This window comes from Procambarus clarkii, chromosome 1, assembly GCF_040958095.1.
Source record: "Procambarus clarkii isolate CNS0578487 chromosome 1, FALCON_Pclarkii_2.0, whole genome shotgun sequence".
Classification (NCBI taxonomy): Eukaryota; Metazoa; Arthropoda; class Malacostraca; order Decapoda; family Cambaridae; genus Procambarus; species Procambarus clarkii.
This window is the reverse complement of record NC_091150.1, coordinates 47,795,278-47,817,467: the sequence shown is the minus strand read 5'-3', so window position 1 is coordinate 47,817,467 and position 22,190 is coordinate 47,795,278. Positions and strand designations below refer to the sequence as shown.

General features: G+C 43.3%; 1 protein-coding gene across 2 annotated transcripts in view; it reads right to left on the bottom strand.

The window, feature by feature from the left end:
* Nucleotides 1-1,752: 1,752 nt before the first annotated feature.
* Nucleotides 1,753-22,190, bottom strand: part of LOC123745539 (solute carrier family 15 member 4) — a 50,690-nt gene continuing 30,252 nt past the window's right edge. For both annotated transcript variants that reach the window (XM_045726459.2, XM_045726370.2), the window contains exons 8-13: nucleotides 17,906-18,056; nucleotides 15,388-15,504; nucleotides 14,137-14,263; nucleotides 9,481-9,562; nucleotides 7,435-7,559; nucleotides 1,753-3,178 (exon numbers count right to left, since the gene is read on the bottom strand). In XM_045726459.2, the coding sequence (XP_045582415.1) occupies nucleotides 2,721-3,178; nucleotides 7,435-7,559; nucleotides 9,481-9,562; nucleotides 14,137-14,263; nucleotides 15,388-15,504; nucleotides 17,906-18,056 (1,060 nt within the window). In that variant the 3' untranslated portion in view covers nucleotides 1,753-2,720. The remainder of the gene's footprint in view (nucleotides 3,179-7,434; nucleotides 7,560-9,480; nucleotides 9,563-14,136; nucleotides 14,264-15,387; nucleotides 15,505-17,905; nucleotides 18,057-22,190) is intronic.

Here is a 22,190-nt window from a genome sequence, read left to right as displayed (position 1 = left end):
TTTCTCCTGGATTCTTCCTTTGGGAGAATCTCCCATTCTAGAGGGTGGCCAAGTTGCTGGTTCTCACCTTTGTCACAGCAACAGTATCAGGTTTCTTGGTACTCCTATTTCCTTTTTTTGTTTATCATTCATTATGATTTGTCCTTCTTGTCTTATTGTTTGCCGATCAACATCTTCTGCCTAATACTGCCATTTCTTGTTATTTAGCTTTGGTGGAGTCACATTTGTTGCCAATTTTTCAATGACACGCCAACATTTTTAGCAAGTTGTCTCATGCCTTCTTTCAACTCCGACCAGCTCTTGCTGAGCTGTCTTGGTTTCTTGATAAGGTGTCGATCTGTCTTTCCTTTGATTCTTGCAGTTGTCCCTTTGGGCCTTGTTGCACTGCTTAGGGCTCTGCTTTTGCAGGCCCTTATTTCAGGTTGTTAGGCTGGGGAGCTTCATGCTCTCCTAGGAAGTGGGGGTTTTGTTCTTTTGGCCCTAATGGGCAATTTCATCATTTGCAGGCTTCTACTTTTCTTTTGAAGAATATGATGATTGGCTTTAAGAGGAGTCCTTTAGTTGTTGATGCTTGGTTAGTCTGGCTTGGGTGCATCATTTTTTGTGTCCAGTTGCAGAAGTTCGTTGCTAGCTGTGCATCACCTGTACTGCTTTGGAGGATGCTTTGTTTGTTGATCCAATTTCCTTCATTCCTGTTCCAATGCTCGTTTGCCTCAAGTTGTCCACAGTGTCATTAAGTCTATCCAGCCTGACAGCAGAGTGGGCCTAACAGCTGAGTGGACAGTGCTTCGGATTCATAGTCCTGAGGTTCCGGGTTCAATCCCCGGTGGAGGCAGAAACAAATGGGCAGTTTCCTTCACCCTGATGCTCCTGTTACCTACCAGTAAATAGGTATCTGAGAGTCAAGACAGGCGTGTGTGTAACAAAAAGGAGGCCAGACCGTGGGGACCCTAAACACCAGAATCATCTAAAGATAACCTATAACCTCAAGATGCATGCAGTCTATCCTCAGGTCCATGATATTCACAAGTTTGCAGCTCTGTCCACAGTTTTTCCAACATGTCATGGGCTGGTATTAGGATTTGGGAGTTTTGGAGGTCAGAGGCCTGCCGGCTCATTCCCTGGTCAATATTCCTGATCTCTATCTAGTGTGTGTGTGTTGCTCTGAGTCAGGTTTCCCATCCCAGGTGCTTTTCAAGGGTAAAGCCTTTGCTCTCTTTCCTGGCAAGTCCCATTTCTTTCTTCTGCTCTGTGGTTAGCTACAGGGAACAACTGTTTGGCTCCTCCAGAAAACCTAGCATTGAATATATGAAACACCTCTTTCTGGTTTTACCTCAGTGGCTGTATGGTCCCCCCCCCCTCCCCCCACCTTCCAGGTGTGTTGGTGTGTAGCTCCTGGTGGTACTGCCACCTGGTTGTGGCTAGCTGGTACTAGCCATAGTGAGGGTGATAGTAAAAATCCCCTTCTCCCTGCATCTCTGTGTCGGGGCCAGGTTCTGGCTCAGGTTTCCAGTAGACCAGTTCAGGAACTATCAGAATGAGCTAGCACCAGGGAGCCATCAAGGCCCAACCAGAAATAGGTGTTTCACTACATTCAATGCTGGTTTTCTGAAGGAAGGTCAGTGATTGAACAAAACCTTTGACATACTGAAAATAATAATCACTCACAGAATTTTGTTTCAACTCTGCTTGATGACTTTCTCCTAGCCCATACTCTTAGTACTATTTCACCAATTTAAGAAAACAGATAAAAATGCATTCCAGATGATATTATTATTAAAGTAGACTCCATTCATACAATCATATTTCCAACCCACTATGGGTAAATTTTATTGAGTAAAATATTAATTATATTCTGACATATGATGAATATCTATCGAGAGAACCTGATTACATTTTTTTTTTCACTCTTGCCTCTAACCTTTCCCATGTCTCTATCCCTAAATTTAATTTTTCCAAGGTAATCCCATGACGTCCCCTTAATAGGTGAATGAAAACCGCCTCAAACTTAAATTGAATATCCACCATACAATTTATTCCACTCACCGACTTTTCCCACAACCCAAACTATTTCTCTAGATCATGAGTGTCTAGGACCTTTTTATTAACAGGATAAAGCCATTATTTAAGGAAATAAGGGACAATATCCAAAAAACTGACTGAACAAAACAAAGCTACCCATATGATTTTCAAAGAAAAAGCCCATTGACTTTCCCACTCTCAAGACATTCTATGGTTCAAGAATTCAATGACATTTTGTAGGAACTTGATTCACTTTATAATTATGGAGAATGTGTGTATTTTGCAATACAAGTCAAAGTTTCTGGTGCAACCATCTTTCCAATGGAGTAGACAATATATATAGTGCAGTAATTGTGCTGCAATGCAAATGTGGCTGTTACAAAAGTAAGTGGTTACATCAGCTGGTACTGATACAGCATTTCAAAATATTTGGTCTTTGAGGTTAACATGAACATGAAAAATACTTTAGGTTAATACAGACATATAGTAAACAAGGCATATAAAAAGAAAATCACACAATTTTAAGCATTTTCAATTAAAATTATATTAAAATTGTCAAGCTCCATGATGAATGCACAACAAATTATAACTAAGATAATAGCACTAATCATTAAAGGAATTGTGAGTAATAAAGTGAAGACTTAGGTGCTGAGATTCAATATTTACACAATGAAGGATGCAGCAGATGTAAGACATTCTCATAACAACAGCTGAGTATCAGTGGGTCTCACTTCACCATTGTCTTCCTCTTCGTTATCAGGGTCCTCATCACCATCCTGCTCATCTTCATCCTCTTCATGCAATGTACTAGTAGCTCCTCCGCTCCCGCCTGCACGCCCATCACCAGGATGCCTCCTCCCCCTGCCTCTTCTGGTATGTGGCATTGCTATTGGTCTCAGGGAAAATCTTTGCATGTAGAGTGAGCCACAATAGACCAAAAACGTGGTAAACTGTAAGATTCCTAGGAAGTAGAGGTAAAAGTCCAGGTGATTATCATTGATGTTACCATAGTCAGTCATGTTGCTGAGCCAGAAAGGACTCACAAGGTGGAGCAATGCCGTTCCAAGAAGGGAACCAATGCCTTCCATGGTGTAAAATAGGCCCATGATCATTCCCTGGAAGGTTCGTGGTGCTGCAGAATATGCAAATTCCAAACCTGAAAAACAGAAATATATACATCTCTATAACTAAAAGGGTCTTAGATCAAAAGTTAACTTTATCAAAACCTTAATAAAATATATGTCTTACAGGATGAAATGGCAACAATAATTAATGGATCATTTAGCATATTATATTACTGTACTGCTGAACACAAGTGTAATATACATTTGATTAGAAGTTTAATTCGCTTCTAAGAACTATGGTTTCCAAGGATAGGGACTAGGTCCAGGAACGGAAAGCTTGGCGAGTCGACCAAAACTGTGGTTGCTTTTTCCTTCCCTTTTATTTATGTGGGTAGCTTGTCCTTGTATATGACAGCTGCAATAATCTAGATTTTTGCGCACCTTTGTGACCTTCAAATGCCCATCAAACTTTTGTGTGTACCATCATTATGAAAAATAATACGACTGTTTAGCTAAACAAGCATCAGGTGATTGTTCACACAACAAACTTGTCTCCTTGCATAGTCAAATTTTTTGGTTTTATAGCCAAGTTACTGATTATAGTTGGATATGATATAACACACTATGAAATGTCATTAATGTTAAGACCCTGCATGGTGTTTATTAATTTTTTCAAAGTTTTATCTTCATGCTAAGTCACGAGGCAAGAGGAAGAGGACAACCACACCAGATCAAATCAAATCATTCTGCAAGTTTCAAATACCGAGTTTGAGAACAAATATAGCACAGATTTTCAGGACATACTAAAAGCTTCAGATGAATGCCAAGGTCATCTTGAGACACCTGATCCAGGAAAATCCAATTTCCTAAGTATTGTAGAACAGGTTGATGACCGTGAGTGGTGTCCCATAAAACATGAAACTAGAGGGAATTTGAAAAGTATTGTAACTGAAATAAAACAAATATGCAAAAGTGCATAAAAAATTTGGATAGGTAAAATTGATATTTCAAAATAAAAGCAGTGTAAACAACAAAGATGGACACCGCCATCTTTGACAACACAACAACAGATGAAAATTTCAAGGTTTTCACAATGAAAGAAATAATAAAAGGTGGTTTTCCTTTGAAAATTTGTGATTAAGGATTTGTGATTTAAAGATTTATGAAGAAAAATGTCTTAAATTAGAAGGAGAATATGAAAGTCTTAAAAAGTGAATTTAATACTTTAAAAGGAAGTATTTCGCAGCTGGATAAGAAAATTTCTAGCTTGACAGACAAAGTAAGAAAACAGGAAGGACAAATCAAGGAACTAATCAAAGAAAAGGCAATACAGAAAATGAAGGGGTGAATCTGAAGAAATTAACAAGAAAAAATGGACACACGTGAAGAAGAACTCAGATCAACCCTACAAGCTAGCCAGAACAGTGAGTTGGGCAAGGGACATGCTAAGAGAAACTTTACCGACAGCTCAAAGCAAGGACATTATCTAAGGATTGGAAAAGTACAAAGAGGATACAAAAACATATTCACAAGTTGTAAAAGAGAAAGAAACAATCAGTATGTTTTACTTCCTAACAAGAAGTATGTTTGGAATCTGAATATAGAAATGAGCAACAAGAAACAGACATTAGACAAGCAAATTAGGAAAGGACTGGTTTACATGGGGTGGGATGCGGGGAGGCTGAAAACCTCTGGAAAGATGAGACTGAAGAACCCACGGGATCACAGAACCGAACCCAGGGTGGGGTTGACACCAAATCCAACACGTATGAGGATGGGGAGAAGAGAACCCCATGCCTTGTAACACCAAGCCCCGCTCAGAGGGTACAAAAACCCAAGCGGGGTCCAACAGGGCACAAGGCCCCCAAGTCAACCCCTCTCTGGGAACCTCATCAGGAGGACCCAGGGATGAGCCGTCTTCCACCCCCCCCCCCCCCCGGCCTCAAAAGAAAAGGCAGGAGCAGCCGAAAAAGCAGGAACGAAGGGGGCCCACTGGTCAGACCCAGAGCTCTGGCTGGAGGACCAGGCTCTAGTACCTCTGTTGCCACACTGGAAGAGGCATCCCCCTGAATCCGCCCGAGTTTCAAAGTCAACTAAACCCTGCCCTGACTCCAAAACCCTCAGATGCTCCATGGCCGGAAGCAGGGGGGGGGGGGGGAGGATCAGGACAAACAACAGAAAGGAAAGGACAAGGGGGTGCAGATGGAACCAAAGTCGAGGCGACTAACATCCCCAAGTCCGGATTCCTATAACCAAAACGGGGCAGTCTTGAGGCATCCGGGGTAGTAACCAACATAGCGCGTTGCAGCAAACAAAACGAGCATGCAACGCCAAAGCAGCCTGCACCTGCATATCATGATCAGTGGACTGAGTGAACTGGAGCACAAACATGGAAGAAAACTCGCAAGACTAAAGGTCGAAAGTGTCACTGACCCAACAGGCTGCATTGCGGAGGCAGAAGCAATGAGTGTCACCCTAAGACAAGAGGACAGAGCAACCTTCAAACTCGCACGAAGCGAGAGGGGACCCAGGGGTCGCAGTCCATTGGACCAGAGAGCCCCCACAGGGTTTTCCAAGGCCCTTAATTGCGTTATCTCATTAAAGAAAGCCCAAGCAGAGCACCCAAAATCTACAAAGGCAAACTGATAAAGCTGAACCCCCCCAGGATGTGTACACTCGCAAGGGCCTAGCAGAGGACCACCAAAATACAAAGGGTGTGACCTAACCAAGGGGCAGAACCCCCTCACCAGGCAGGGAAAACGAAAATTGCAAAGAAAAATCCCTCAAGAGGACAACGTGCCCAGGCGGAACAGAGCTGGCTGCTATGAGAGGTGATAACCAGCTGCACAGTACCCTGCGCCCCAACCAGTGACGAAAATTACCCACCTACCCAGATGCAAACAGAACCAAGAAACACCCCAGCCGATTCCAAGGGCGGTCAATCACCGAGCAGCAAAAGACACAGCGGAGGTAGATCCAAAGATGACTTGTGAAAGGTAAGCTCAAGCCCCCAAGGGCAGTACTTACAAGGCACCTAGGAAAAAGAACCCTAGGCGCATGCAGCCCGAGTATCGTAGAAATTACTCCTGGCTCGCACACCACCGAAGAGACAGCACCACACCACAAGGCACAGAACTGAAAAATTTTAGAGCCAGAGGCACACGACCTTGCCACTTCCACATCAGTCACAGAACTGAAGGTTGGATAGCCGGCGTGAGGATCTGGGGCTCCCCCTTTCCCCTCCCGGGGAGGGGGGGGGGATGTGCAGACAGCGGCGTGGTGATGTGGTGACATCATGCTCATTTACTTATTTTCATTTAGGGAGTTCTGTCCACTAGTTTGGCTTTCAGTAGCAATATTTGAACCAAAATGGGTTTTGTTTTTGGGGTGCTTACCTTTCTGGGTGCCTGACCCGGTCGATGGCAGACATAGAATGCTACCCAACTACATGGGGGTTTCTATAGGCTATTGCTCCTCAGGCTCTCTGAGGGGGCCAGGTTCTGGCTCGTGGTCCCCAATAAGCCTAGAACTCCATGCACACTGACTGATGCCAGGGTCTAATACATTCATATCAGCCCGGATAGCTCTGGGGAGCTGATGCGGCTCCCCACAGAAAACGTTAGAAAGTTCTCTTTTGCAAACCAAATGGTAGAAGGTTGGAACAAGATAATTGAGAAGGCAGTGAATGCCAAAACTGTTAGTAGTCTCAAAGCATCATATGATAAAGAGTACTGGGAAGATGGGACACCACAAACATAACTCTCATCCTCTAACTACATTTAAGTAATTAAACTATCAGCATTGGGGAGCTTAGTTTCTGCTCAAAGGGGGTTGAATTTCCACTTGGTATTGATTGACCCTGCTGAGAGCCAGTATTGACCCAGTTGAGGGCCAGTATAGACCCATATGTTGTACTAGTCACTCATGGTCATTCTTCTATATGGATACTGCATCTTGCTGGGCAGAACATTATTTGGATGAGGTGATAGTCCTGTTAGCCATTTTGATGGTTCTGCTTGTGCACCACATGAAATTTTGCTGGTACCATGAATTTTCCAAAAAGTTTAGGATTGAATCTTGGGTTGCATTCAATACTAAATCTTTCACAAACATTATGCATCCAAAATGTGTCCATATTATTTTAAGTAGGTGATTACAGAGATAAATAATCAGAACAGTAAAATTCATTTGCTTTTGTACTATGTATATAGGAGCTTAACTTCTTCAATAGAAGATCAAGATAGACAGCAAATATTAAGGTCTTGATGACAGCAAAATCGTTAACAATAACCTTTATTATAGAGTATAATACATCACAGTTTGTGGACAGAGACTTATTAGAACATACCTGCAATACTGGCAAAGAGTTCAGCTGCCCCAACCAGAATATATTGAGGAATTTGCCAGAAGATGGAAATGTTAACTGCATGATACGTCACATTACCCACAATCTGCTCAATATGAGAAGAATTGCTGAAAAAGAGCAGAATTGCCATGATATGATTTCCAACAATCTCAGAGATACTTAACATATTTAGCCCATTTTTTTTATGTAACACCAGGAAGTACATTTGGTTAAATTAGATAATCAAACAGATTTAATAAAATGAAGATAAGTGAAAAACAATAATTGTGGAGGAGCTTCTAGTGAAAATACAATCAAATATTTTTGATGTTTATACAGTACTTAATAGTTTCTTTCGAATAAAACCCAGTTGTCCTAACCTCAGCATTAGTATTTGACATTTCAATAAACGTAACATGGTAGAGGTACAGTGCAGCTACTGTGATTGTCAAGGTTATCAATAGTCACACTGAGGAAGTGAAAATTATCCCCCAGACTGGAAATCTTTTCATAAAATGATAATGAAAATGAATATTATTTTTTTACGATAGCACGTGAACAGAATTGGATTATTTTTCTTGACTAATCCATAACAAATCTACTACTGTCATATCAGATATACTCAGTATAGATCCTGAACTAGCATGATAAAATTCTTATGGCTTAAGGAAAATTTGTAGGGTTTTTATGATTTGACTGAGCTTTATATTCACTATACAATAAACTTGACCACTTCCATTCAAATATGAATCACTTTAATCCATAATGCTATCTTTCTCAAAATTGCGCACACACACACAAAGGCATTCAATCACTAGCATATTGGATCTCAACTAAGCTATTTTCTTCATGGAAAGCTAATGGTGCTACCATCAATCATGATGGCATCACTGGATCAGTGGGCATCTCACTCATTTACAAAAGAGGTTAAACTAGCCAACTTTGTGTTGTATTATATCTTTGTAGAGAGGCAGTGGCAGACCTGTGGTTGTCAACTTCATTATTTAAAATAACTTTTTCCTCTTTTCAAGGCTCAGGAAAAGCTTAAAGGAACAATAAATCACAGATTGATCCCAAATCCCTTTACATTAATTAGCTAAGTTGATCAGATAGGTTACATAAACTTTTATGAGATTTAAATCTTGGGTAGGGTTTCAAGGGGTGTGGTCAAATCATACACAAGACAACTCAATCCCCATAACCACAACTACACGAGTACAGTCTGACATATCTCATTTTCCAGTTGTCAAAACTGTATACAGTAGAGTATATTGTTAGATTAGGATGTACAGTATTAGGTTTGGTTGCATTGGGTTGGGTTGAATTGGGTTTGTACGGCTCAGCTTGGCTCAGTTGGGTTAGATAGGTTTTAAAATCTGTTGGTTAACCATCTTGTGTACAATATGATTTGTATTCAGTTTCAAGAACTGGGTGGCATGAATAAACCGACATAATCCCATTCTAACAATACTGTACATTAATTCATGCTTGCAAAAAATATTTAACATTTTAAGCAGTCTTAGAGAACATACTTACAAAATATAATCAAAAGCATGACAGACAGAAGCAAAGAGAGCACAAAATTTATATTTCTCCCCAGATTATATGATAGATGGGTAAAATGTGCTCCCCTTGAGCTAAGGAAATTCTTGTTACAGGAATGAATGCAAATGGGGACCAGTGAACAGTTAGCAATACGGCATCTAAAGTGATCTTCCTTGAACAGATATCGAGTTTTGATAAGTTGAAACATTTGGGAATGACAAGTTATTGTTAAGAGCGAAGTTAAAAGTGTGTAATAAAGTGTGATGAGAAAATGCATCAAGGAAGTCAAAATACTGTATAAAGTAAAAAAACAAAAAAAAAACAAAATGCAATTGTTAATATTTTACACACAATTCAGCAGCTTTATGAAAAGTAACCCAATGAAAGACCTGATGACAGAAATGATTTACTGCCTACAACAAAGGAGGGTGTCCACATAACAGCCTGCTTTGAAAGGGAACAAATCTGCACAAATGTTAGAGCATGAACACAACATCAACTTACTCAGTCCGCCAGAGGAATATCCGGTAAGATTCCAGACTGCCGGCAATCATAACTGCGAAGATACTGAAGACCATACCAATACCTAAAAATGGAAATCAATTATATAATCTTTAACATTTCAACTTTATATTAACTTGATATGAAGTGGTATACAAATATTTATTAATCATGAATATAAAACCAGCGTTGAATGTAATGAAACGCCATTTTCTGGGCGAGCTCAGGAGGCTGCCTGGAGTTATCAGGCTAATGTGTGATATGTTAGACTGGAACATTAGCTATGGAGTTTGACCTACCAGGGAACTATGAGCCAAAACCTGGCCCCTTCAGAGAGGTTTCAGGGAGCAATGGCCCTGGAAAACCTCCCCTGTGGTTGGGGACTTTTCCTTATCTGCCATTGACCGAGGTTAGGCACTCAGAAAGGTAGGCATAACAAAACAAACCCCACATGGGAAAAAACTAACAGTGTGCAAACTAACATTAGTAACGGTAGTAGGCCCAAGAGAAGCAACAGGCGAGAAGGGTTATTCAATAAATTCAATTTTAACACTTTCGCGCTCTCAGCGCTCAAAAAAAAAAACAATACCCCAGATGCTTTCGGCACTTCGCGCGCCTATGCGGTAAGACCGAAAAAGTGTACACTCTTTTGACTGTCCTGACAACAATTGAAGGCGCACGTATTTAAATTTGGTATCACTGTGTTCGCAATGAAATTGTCTATAAGAGCATACCTATAAAATGCCGCCCAAGCATAAGGAGTATCAACACCAAATAAAAAACTATGCAGATCACTCTCCGAGAGCGCCAAACAGCAACAAAATGTTTCCACTCTCTTAATGGTTGCGAAGCCTACAGTTGTCCTACATCGCTAATTTTGGTGTCATTGGAATCGCAATAAAATTCTCTACACGGACATATGCATAAGAATGTTTAATATAGGTAATTGCCCACCCGCAAGAGTGTGTGAAGTGGAGAGTAGTTAGCCGCGAGCGCACTGGCGAAAACACACGGGGGAAATCATGCTTGGAAAGTTTATACATTTATACGTTTCCTGACCCTACTTTTCTATGTACGTATTTCTTTTTTATACCAATGTGTTCGCAATAAAATTTTCTATAAGATGAAATGTATAACATTTGTACAAAGCATGTGTAAGAGAAGCGCCAAATATAGAACCACGTCGCTCAGTATGCATTCGCGGCAGAAACGAACACATTGTTTTCGTTCGTTTGATGTGTCATGTTTATACTTGTTGAAACATTTTATAATTTGTATGACAGTGATCGCAGTAAAATTCCCTACACAGACATATACATAACACATACAAATATTTCCCACGTGTTGGATATATCAACGGCTAAAGGGAACCCACTGCCACACGCTCGCCACACCCCCAAACATACTTTGTGTATTTTTTTTTTTACTCATAGAAGTTTATGTGATATAATATTCATTCTGGTACCAAAAAATTCGCAAATAAATTCTCTACAAAACAAAAGTATCCCCATCCATTTCGGTTAAAAAATGGAATTTATAGAAATATTTTTTCGATTGACGAGAAAAGTAGGCTGTTATGCGGAATCGTAAGAAAAAACAGCGACGAGTTATCTCTAATCTAAAGCGCGAAAGTGTTAATAATAAAAGGATAGACTAGGAGAAAATAAACAGGGAACTACAAACATTCAGTGGGAAAATGTTCTAAGAAATAAAAAAAAACTGATTTCTGAAACAAATGAAGTCTGTCTGAAACATGTTCCTTTGAGGAAAGCCAGAAAGAGGTCTAATGTAAAAAGAGAACGCAGACGACACTACAAAAGAAGGAAAAAATTAACGGAAATGCTTATAGGGACGTATTACGGAAAATTACGGAAAAATGCGATAAATGAAAGCTGGACTGATTACAATCAAACTTTTTTGACTAGTTGTATACAAAATTGGTTCAACTGGCCCAAGTCTCAGCATCGTAGCATAAATAGGAAGGGAGTAAAAATATTGAATTATGTGTCAAAATTTTTCTAATTTTCCAAAATGGTCAAAAATTAACATAAAAAAAAAGTGTCAACTGAAATCATGTCTATGACTCTAAGCTATCACAATAGCATATAATAAAATATTTTAATAATTAGTTTTATGAAAAAAAAAAAAAAAAAAAAAATCTTGATTTTTTCTCATATTTTTTATCAGCCGATTTGCATGAAACTTGTACACCTTACGGAACGTAAGCCTATTTGTAGGGATGCAAATTTTGGAGGAAATTGGTTGAAGTCAACTTCAACCTACAGGTGGCAGAATGTTTGATCTCATTTATTGTCAAGTAACAAAATTAACTCTCCTCTTTCATTTTATTTTTTTAATTTACATGAAATTTACACCTTATATGTAGAGTTAATGTCTCTAATAAACTTACAGAACACTTTATTCCTAAGTTCATTTATTGATTTTATAAATATTTGCAAACATGAAATATTGGCATAAATTTTTGGGGAACTTTGACTACTTGTATTAGTAAAACTAAAAATATTTTTGATAATCCTTTTTATACAAATCCTTAATTATATGACAATGCAACCCGTTCTCGCAAATTTAATAAGTCAATATTGACTTATTAAATATGTGCATAGGTGACATACTTAACATAATAGATACCCTTAAAAAGATTCATAGAAAACACCGACCTTACCTAACCTACTTAGTATGTTAAGATAAGCATCTTATTGCTTCGTAATTACAATTATTACCTAACCTATAATAGGTACAGGTTAAGTAATAATTGTAATTACGAAGCAATAAGATGCTTATCTTAAGATACTAACAAGGTTAGGTAAGGTCGGTGTTTTCTATGAATCTTTTTAAGGGTATCTATTATGTTTAGTATATCACCTATGCACGTAGTTAATAAGTCAATATTGACTTTACGAATTTGCGAGAACGGGTTGGACAATACGCCCATGCACTCAGCCCCGGGTCCAGACTCATGGAATTCAATATTTATATAGAAATGCAAAGTGCCAGTAGCACAGGCACTCAATATAGTGTGGAAGAAGAGCTTGGACATGGGGAAGATACCAGATGTGCTGAAAGCAGCAGACATAGCCCCTCTACACAAGGGAGGGAGCAAAGCACTGTGATCAGGAGTCAGGTCACTAGATTCATGGAAACAAATGACCTCCACAATCCAGACCAACATGGATTTAGAGCGGGAAGATCATGCCTCTCACAGCTACTTGACCATTACGACAAAATCACCGAGGCATTAGAAGAAAAACAGAATGTAGATGTTGTATACACAGACTTTACAAAGGCATTCGACAAATGTGACCATGGAGTGATAGCACACAAAATGAGGTCAATGGGTATAACTGGTAAAGTAGGACACTGGATACTCAATTTCCTGTCGAACAGAACACAAAGAGTAACAGTCAATCAAATAAAATCGAGTCCAAACGCAGTTAAAAGCTCTGTACCTCAAGGTACAGACCTTGCACCACTGCTGTTCCTCTTTCTCATATCAGATATAGACAAAAATACAAGTCACAGCTTCGTGTCATCCTTTGCAGATGATACAAAAATCAGCATGAAAATTACCTCTGCTAAAGACATTGAAAAACTACAAACATATATTAGCAAAGTTTTCGATTGGGCAGCAGAAAATAACATGATGTTTAACATTGATAAATTCCAGGTACTCAGGTATGGCAAAAATGAGGAGCTGAAACATAATACAAGGTACAAAAACACAATCGAATCTGCCCATAATAGGAAAACAGCATGTCAAGGATTTGGGAATAGTGATATCCGACGACCTAACATTTAGGGAGCATAACCAAGCAAATATTACTGTCAGCCAGAAAAATGATAGGATGGATTATGAGAACCTTCAAATCCAGAGATCCCATAATTATCTCGGCAAGGTAAATGCCGAGCAGCAAGAACCTCTACGGAAATGGTTCCCGAACGCCCCAGGGAAGAAAACCCTAATCACGCAAGGGCAATACTCACAGGGCGCTTGGGGAAGGAAGCCCATATGCACTTGCAGCCCTGATACTGATGAGTAACTCCTGGCCACCACACACAACAATAACACAGCAGAAGTGTCACAAAGGCAAAACACTGCCAAGGAATTTGAGGCCAGAGAAGCAATCTGTCCCGGTTGACATTAGCTTGCGACCTGAAGGCCTGAGTAGCTGGCACGGGGCTACCCCCTCCCCCTCCAGGAGAGGGGAGGGCTACATGGTCAAGCGTTGTGGCAGTAAATGAGCAAACGTTTGCTTGTTTGCTCATTTCCTTGGGTTGGAGGGAGTTCTGCCTGCCTTTTCGTTTTTTTGTTGTTAGTTTCTTCCCATGTGGGGTTCGTTTTTTATGCCTACTTTTCTGGGTGCCTAACCCAGGTCAATGGCAAATAAGGAAAACCCCCAACCACAGTTTTTTTTTTCCAGGGCATTGCTCCCTGAAACCTCTCTGAAGGGGCCAGGTTCTGGCTCGTGGTCCTTGGTAGGTCGAACTCCATAGCTAATGTCCCGGTCTAACATATCACACATTAGCCCGATAGCGCCAGGGAGCCATAGGAGCTCCACACAGAAAATTAGATAATAATATTAATTTCCCAACATAAGTTCTGTATTGAAGAGAAATACTGAATACCAAACACACACTTACCTATCCTGAAGAGCATCGACATGCGAATGCCTGCTTTGTCCATGACTGGGTATAGGAAACTGGTAACAAGAGGGATGGCTCCAATTAGAAACAGCTGGTTGAAGAGCGTGAGCCATGCAGCTGGAACCTGCAAACACAAAAGGCCAGGATCTGATTCATTGCATTTCTTGGTATAATTCAATTAGTTTACACAGATGACAATGCTTTCAAACTAAGGCCAGACAGAGCTATGAGGCCAGATAAAGCTATGGTGGGACCAGCTTATTAACCTATCAGTGAAAATAATGGAATATCGTATCAAAGTATTAAATATGGTATGATTTTTTGAGAAGATAAATTAACCATAAGATACTAAAGGGAAATTATCTGAATATTGCTCCAATACATTCAAGAAATGCATGTAAAGGAATAAATGGAATGCTGTGTGATAAGTCAGGATGGACCACGACTGTCAAAAGTCAGTATGGACCACGACTGTCACAAGTCAGGATGGACCACGACTGTCACAAGTCAGGATGGACCACGACTGTCACAAGTCAGGATGGACTATGACTGTCACAAGTCAGGATGGACTATGACTGTCACAAATCATGATGGACTATGACTGTCACAAGTCAGGATGGACCATGACTGTCACAAGTCAGGATGGACCATGACTGTCACAAGTCAGGATGAACAAATCCACAAGGGCCGTGACGAGGATTCGAACCTGCGTCCGGGAGCATCCCAGACACTGCCTTAATCGACTGAGCTACGAAAGGGTTAAAAGGGTTGAAACCGAAGTTCTACTGAACTTGCTGGATCCCGTAGCCTCTCCGAGACACAAACCAGGATTTTACACAACCTCCCCCTGCACCCGAGCTATGTCAATAGGCCGTTCTCCCTCTTCCTTGTGGATTTGTTTATTTGATGCATCACGTTAGTGTGATCTCTGTGTGTGAAGTCAGGATGGACCACAACTGTCGCAAGTCAGGATGGACCATGACCTGCCCCAAGTCAGGATGGACCATGACCTGTCACAAGTCAGGATGGACCATGACCTGTCACAAGTCAGGATGGACCATGACTGTCAAGTCAGGATGGACCATGATTGTCAAGTCAGGATGGACCATGACCTGCCCCAAGTCAGGATGGACCATGACCTGTCACAAATCAGGATGGACCATGACTGTCACAGTCAGGATGGACTGGGAATGTGTCAAATGATGAGCATGCAGGAGTGACTCGTGGCGTGCCTGTCACCAAACTTACACTAAATTCCTCCCTCTCAGTTGTCTGTAGTATATCGTCTTGCATATCAGTGGAGTGGTTAGTGCCATAAATAGAGAAGCGCATGTGCAGACCTTGGGCCTGAAAACTGGTCTCCATCTGAAAGACAAAGTTTTGTTTATTGTATTTTATCAACAAATTTATGATGGCAGCTGTAATGCATCTCCAGAGTAAAGAGTTTAGAATTCAAAACATGTATTACTATGGTACAGCACCATTTGACTGTACCTGGGGACTGTCCATAAATAATTAATATGACATGATCTACATACATATATACATACAAGGGTTCTATTGCACAGTAGTCAACATAGTCTGGTTGCAGCTGAAGAGTCCTGGATTCAACCACCATGGTAGGAAAGAAGCATTTGGGCCAAGTTTCCTTTTACCTGATGCCTCTATTCATCTAGTAGTAAACTGATGTTGCCCAAAATGCTGCGAGTATTAGTGGCTTTAGACATAGTATATACTGGCTCTATCTAAAAATCCAACATCCTGGCTTTAACTCCTTTTGTTGGCATGTACTTTTTCCTAAATAAAATTATCCTTATGAAATGCCTGGGAGTTAGGCAACTGTTGTGGATTGCATCTAGGTGGTCAGTAGTTAAACTCTAGCCTAAAAGACATCCTGTCCCCGAATACGGCAAATCAATTTATTATATTATCCACCTACACATTCACTCATAAAACCAGCATTGAATGTAATGAACCGCCATTTTCTGGGTAGAGCCCCGGAGGCTTCCTGGAGCTATTGGACTGATATTAGTTAATATTAGTACGGGGCTTCAGTCATAAGGAGCTGTCATGCCTACCGGGGACCACTAGCCAGAACATGGTTCCCTCAGAGAGGTGCAGGGAGCAATGGCCTATGAAACTCTCACGTATGAAAGTATTCATTTCTGCCATCGACCGGGGTTGAGCACCCAGAAAGTTAGGCACTCCGAAACAGACCCCTTCTGGTAGAAAAACTGCAACCCGAGAATGAACAGAAGCTAGAAACTCCAAGAAAAACAAGTTAACAAACAACATGTCTTTACACCATGCGCCGCTTGTTTGTACAGAACCCCCCCCCCCCCAAAGAGAGGGGGCAGAGGAGGGTCCCAGCCTACCGAGACAGCAGCTGGATCGTCAGTTAAGAGTCTGAAAAACTAAAACAAATACCACTGACCAGGGGGAGGGAGGGTGCCAGGGAGCCACTGGGGCTCTACCCAGAAAATGGCATTTCATTACATTCAATGCTAGTTTTCTGTGGGGAAGCCCTGTCCAGCTTCCTGGAGCTAACTACCTAAAGAACAGGAAAATAGGGACTTACCAGGGAGGCGGCTGCACCACACAATTCGTAACAAAGACGAGACAACTGGCTGCAACCGTCGACCCAAGGTGACGAGACCGCTGAGGGCCCGGCACATTAACAAGATAACAGGCAGCCAAGACCCTGCTAGATCTTCAAAACCCCCGTGCCTGAATGTCAGCCCAAGACATATTACCAAACACAGGAGCCAAAGCTGCAAACTTACAAACATCATGGGTGCGAGGGTAGACCGCAGATTGGCTACACTTGATAACCTTGCGAACAACCTGAGAGACCCAAGCCCTGGAACAGGGAACAAGAGATACTGGGTCAGCCCACAGCTCGACTCTGGACACAGAAGCAGAGGCGCGCAGGTAGTGGTGTAAAGCCGCAACAGGACACAAAACATGATGCACCCCCTGGCCTGATCAACAAAGCATCAATAACCCGGCCAGTCCTGCTGAAAAGCATCTACCGCTATGGCCTCGCAGTCAGATGCCTCGACCATGCCAATGCAAAGAGGTCCACCTTCAAGGGTCTCGAGTGTTCGACAGAGTAAACCGAACGAATCGATGTCAACCGTTCATTCCATGGGCAGAGGAATGAACCGTGACAGGCCATCCACCAGGACGTTTGACACGCCCCGAATATAAACTGCACAGACAGCTAAACCCCGAGAACACATTAGAAAAGCCATCCAAAGCGACCAGCCCCAAAGAGCCACGTACCACAGAGACCCCCTGCGGTTCAGGCAATGAATCACCGGAGAGCAGTTCGAATGGAGCCGGATTGTAGAGCCCCGAGCGAGCCAAATCCAACACAGCGCAAGCCACACCGCTGCAAATTCCCGCACTGTACTTGAATCCCAGACAAGAACCAGACAAAAGATGTATATTACTGTATGTTTTTCTACACCCCCAATTGTCTTAAAAATTCTGTGAAAAGGAAATGTGTTCCAACTGTTTAAAATACTCTATATATCACAATTTTCACCGTTATTATTGCTTCAATATGACATTTTTCTAATAAAAAGGCCACCACCAGTATATTATATATATATACAGTATATATATATACTAATATATATATATATATATATATATATATATATATATATATATATATATATATATATATATATATATATATATATAATTTATTTTATTTGTCATAAATTTAATAGATTTAGATATAATATATATACAGTACCTGGAAATACACCAGCCAATAAGGTATAAGAGCAGTGAAGACATTCAACAACTTCCCAAGTGAACGCACATCGTCTACTGCAGACTCATGGAAGGAACCACCAAATCGTATCTTTGCTCTGTCCAGAAATCTTGGCTCCAGATGAAGAGGGCTAGTGTAAATGAAAAAAAAGTATCAGAATACTTGCTACCACTTTCAAGTTATATTTCTTAACCACTGCACTGCGCAAAGCGCCTTTAGGCGCTCAGAGAGTTGTGCTTTTTGTTTTTTTATTTGGCTATATTTTAATGTTTTTTAATGTTTTCATTACTATTTGTGTTTTGAAATGGAAATAGTTGACTTTGGAAACATTTTGACATTAAATTTACCTGAATATTTGTAAAAATAACAAAAATATGTCCTTGACAATTGCACCAAGACGTTTTTGCTGAAAATAGGTGAGCAGTGCAAGGGTTAAATCAAATTCAAATCCTCCATTCCAAACCCAAACAGTAAGTTGAAATACTCTGCATAAAACATATGTTTTGGCTTTAATCCTGTGCATCAGGCAAAATCCAGTGTTGAATGTAATGAAATGCAAATTTCTGGGCGAGTCTTTCTGCCTCCCTGAAGCTACTATGATGATATAGTGCCAAAATACTAGGTGCCATAACTTGCAGAGTTCTTTTAGGCCTACCGGGAACCATGAACCACAACCTGGCCTCCTATAGAGAGAGGCTCAGGGAGCAGTAGCACATATGATTAAATTTAATTGAATTTATTCATATCTACCACTACCAGGGAAGGCACCCAGAAAGTTAGCGAAACAGAACAGACCATTGCTGGTTAAAATTGAGATCGCAGCCTCAAAATCACTAAAAATCTCCCCCCAATAATGGAAGCAAATTAAAGAAAATTCATGAAACTAGCATGAGCACATTCGCCCCACATTTCCCGCCTCGTTTGGAGAAAGAAAGGAGGCAGCCAGGGTGAGCTAAATGCTCCACCTTCAGTTGTATGTTGATGGAAACACCCCCAATTCCCTGGGAAAGGGAGAGAGTCAGGGAGCCACTGGGGTTCACCCAGAAATTGGAGTTTCATTATTGTACATTCAACACAGGTGTTCTGAGGAGAGCCCCTTTTGGCTCCCTGAAGCTACCTACCCACAGAGAAAGAACAAAAGGGGCAACAATCAGGAAGGAGGGAGCACCACAGAAAGCAACACACAAACAAGACTCATGATTGCAAAAACATGACCACACAAGTGTGTCGTGGACCGAGCATGGAGAGAAAACACTATGTTACCAGAAAGCAGGAAAAAAAATCCTGGACCGAATAATCCTGCGGACGACCTGGGTGACCCTCGCCCTGGAACAGGCAAGAAGGGAAACCGGGTCCACCCAAAGCGCGTCCTCTGCCATGGAGGCCGTGGCGCGCAGATAACCGCGAAGAGTCACAACCGGACACAAAACATGATGCACCCCGGCCGAACCAATCAAGCATCAACAACCCAAGGACCCCTTCGGAAAACGGCAGACTCATTCTTCACCAAAAAAAGAAGAAGACTGCAAACGAATGAAACGACCACCAGGACCGAAAGAGCAGAAACCCCTTCGCCGGAGGAGAGCATGAAGCTCCCCAACCCGACCCCCCAGAGGCCAATGCCAACAAGAAAAGAGCCTTAGAAAGACAGTCCTGAACCGAAGGGGCCAACACAAACCGAGGAGAAGAGAGAAAAAGAGAGCACCCGGTCCAACGACCAGGATGGCTAAGGCGGCGTATGAGCAGGCCGGAGGTAAAAAAACCAGCGTTGAATGTAATGAAACGCCATTTTCTGGGTGAGTCCCGGAGGCTCCCCGGAGCTATCCCAGGCTGATATGCTAATGTCAGACTTTGGCATCAGTCATGTGTATGGAGTTCTTAGGCCTACCGGGGACCACGGCCAGAACCGGGCCCCCTCAGAGAGGCAAGGGGAGCAATGGCCTATAGAAGCCCCCTTGTAGTTGGAAGCATTCTATGTCTGCCATCGACCGGAACAGGCACCCAGAAAGGTAAGCGCCCCAAAACAAACCCCTATTCTGGTTAAAATTGCTACCTAAAACCGAACTAGTGGATAGAACTCCCCAACCGAAAACAAGCAAACTAGTGTGACGTCACACACTGCCGCGCCGCTGTCTGCGCAGCTCCCCCCTCCCCGGGAGGGGGAAGGGGGAGCCCCAGACCCCCCGCGCCGGCTACCCACACCTCAGTTCTTGAGGCTGGATGTCAAAAACGCGAAAAACCGCCGACCGGAGGGAGGGAGGGATGCCGGGGAGCCTCCGGGACTCACCCAGAAAATGGCGTTTCATTACATTCAACGCTGGTTTTCTGGGGGAAGCCCCGTCGGCTCCCCGGAGCTAACTACCCACAGACAGAAAAAGAGGGACTTACCAGGGAGGCGGTCGTCGCTCACCCCTCAACTCGAAGCCGAGACAACTGGCTGCAACCGCCGACCCAAAGCAACACAGGCCCGACGAGGCCCAGGGACATTCACAAGGTAACGAGCAGCCAGGACCCTGTTTGACCGCCAAAATCCCCGCGCCCGAATATCAGACCAAGACATATTCCCAAAGACGGCAGCAAGAGCCGCGAACTTACGAACGTCATGGGCACGGTGATAGACCGCAGGCTGGCTGGACCTAATAACCCTGCGGACGACCTGAGAGACCCGAACCCGCGAACAGGGAAGAAGGGAAACCGGATCAACCCACAGCGCGTCCCCGGACACAGAAGCTGTGGCGCGCAAATAACGGCGAAGCGCCGCAACCGGACACAAAACATGATGCACCCCCGGCCTGACCAACCAAGCATCAACCACCCATGGACCCCTCCGGAACGCAGCAGTCTCATTCTTCGCCAGAAAAGAAGGAGACAGCTGCAAACGAACAAAACTATCACCACGACCAAAAGAGCAGAAAACCCCTGCGCCGGAGGAGAGCATGAAGCTCCCCTACCCGACCCCCAGAGGCCAAAGCCAACAAGAAAAGTGCCTTGGAAAAACAATCCTGGACCGAAGGGGCCACAACGAAACGAGGAGATGAAAGGAAAGCGAGCACTCTGTCCAAAGACCAGGACGGCTCAGGCGACGCATGAGCAGGCCGGAGGTGAAACAATGCACGAGACAGCTTGCGAAACGGCGCAGACGTAACATCGATACCGAAAGCAAGCTGAAGCGGCTCTGCCAGCGCCGCACGATACGAAGCGACAGTGTTAGGCATAAGATGACGGTCCTGAAACAACCACGAGAGGAAGGACAAGACCACCCGAACAGACAAGGAGCTAACACGACGAAGACGCAAAAAGAAACGGAAGGACCGCCAGGAAACTTCATACTGCCGCCGAGAAGAAGCCCTCAGGTGGGACACCAACAAGGAGGCCACCTGATCACCATAGAGATGATGATAGACTCGAGTCAAAAAAACCATACGCGAAGACTCGAGGAGAAGATCGAACCAGCTACGTGACGTACCGGCCCGATCTGCTGAAAGAGGCGGAGCCGCGGGAAAAACCTTCGGGTTCGGACACCGAGCAACCAGCGCCTGAAACCAAGGCTGCGCCGGCCACCAAGGGGCCAGAAGGACAACTCTCCCCCGGTAAGTCTCTAAGCGAGTCAGGACCTGGAGCAACAGCCGAACCGGGGGAAAGAGGTACAGGAACCACCACCTCGACCAGTCTAGCCGAAAGGCATCGACCCCGACGGCCTCGCAATCGGGGAAGGGCGCCGCATAAACGGGAAGACGCCGCGACCACGCCGACGCGAAGAGGTCCACTTCGGGGCGCCCGAACGTCTGGCAAAGCCAACGGAAGGACTCGTCGTCGACCGTCCACTCCGTGGAGAGGGGAACGAAGCGAGACAGGGCGTCGGCCAAGACGTTGGACACGCCCCGTACGTGAACCGCCAGGAGAGCCAAACCCCGAGAACTCAGCAGACGAGTCACCCGAAGCGACCAACCCCAAAGAGACAAGGACCGCATCGAACCCCCGCGGTTCAGGCAATAAACCACCGGAGAGCAGTCCGAATGGAGCCGAATCGTCGATCCGCGGGCCACCCGAATCCTCCCCAGAGCAAACCACACCACCGCGAACTCCCGCACCGTACTGTGAGCTCGACGGAAGGACGGATCCCAACGCCCCTGGCCGGCCTGGTGAGCACTGGTCACAAAACCCCAGCCGAGAGACGACGCATCCGTGTACACATCGAGCGAGGGCTCGGGTAGGCGCCAAGGCACTGAACCCCGAAAAACCCGAAGAGGAAGCCGGTGACGCA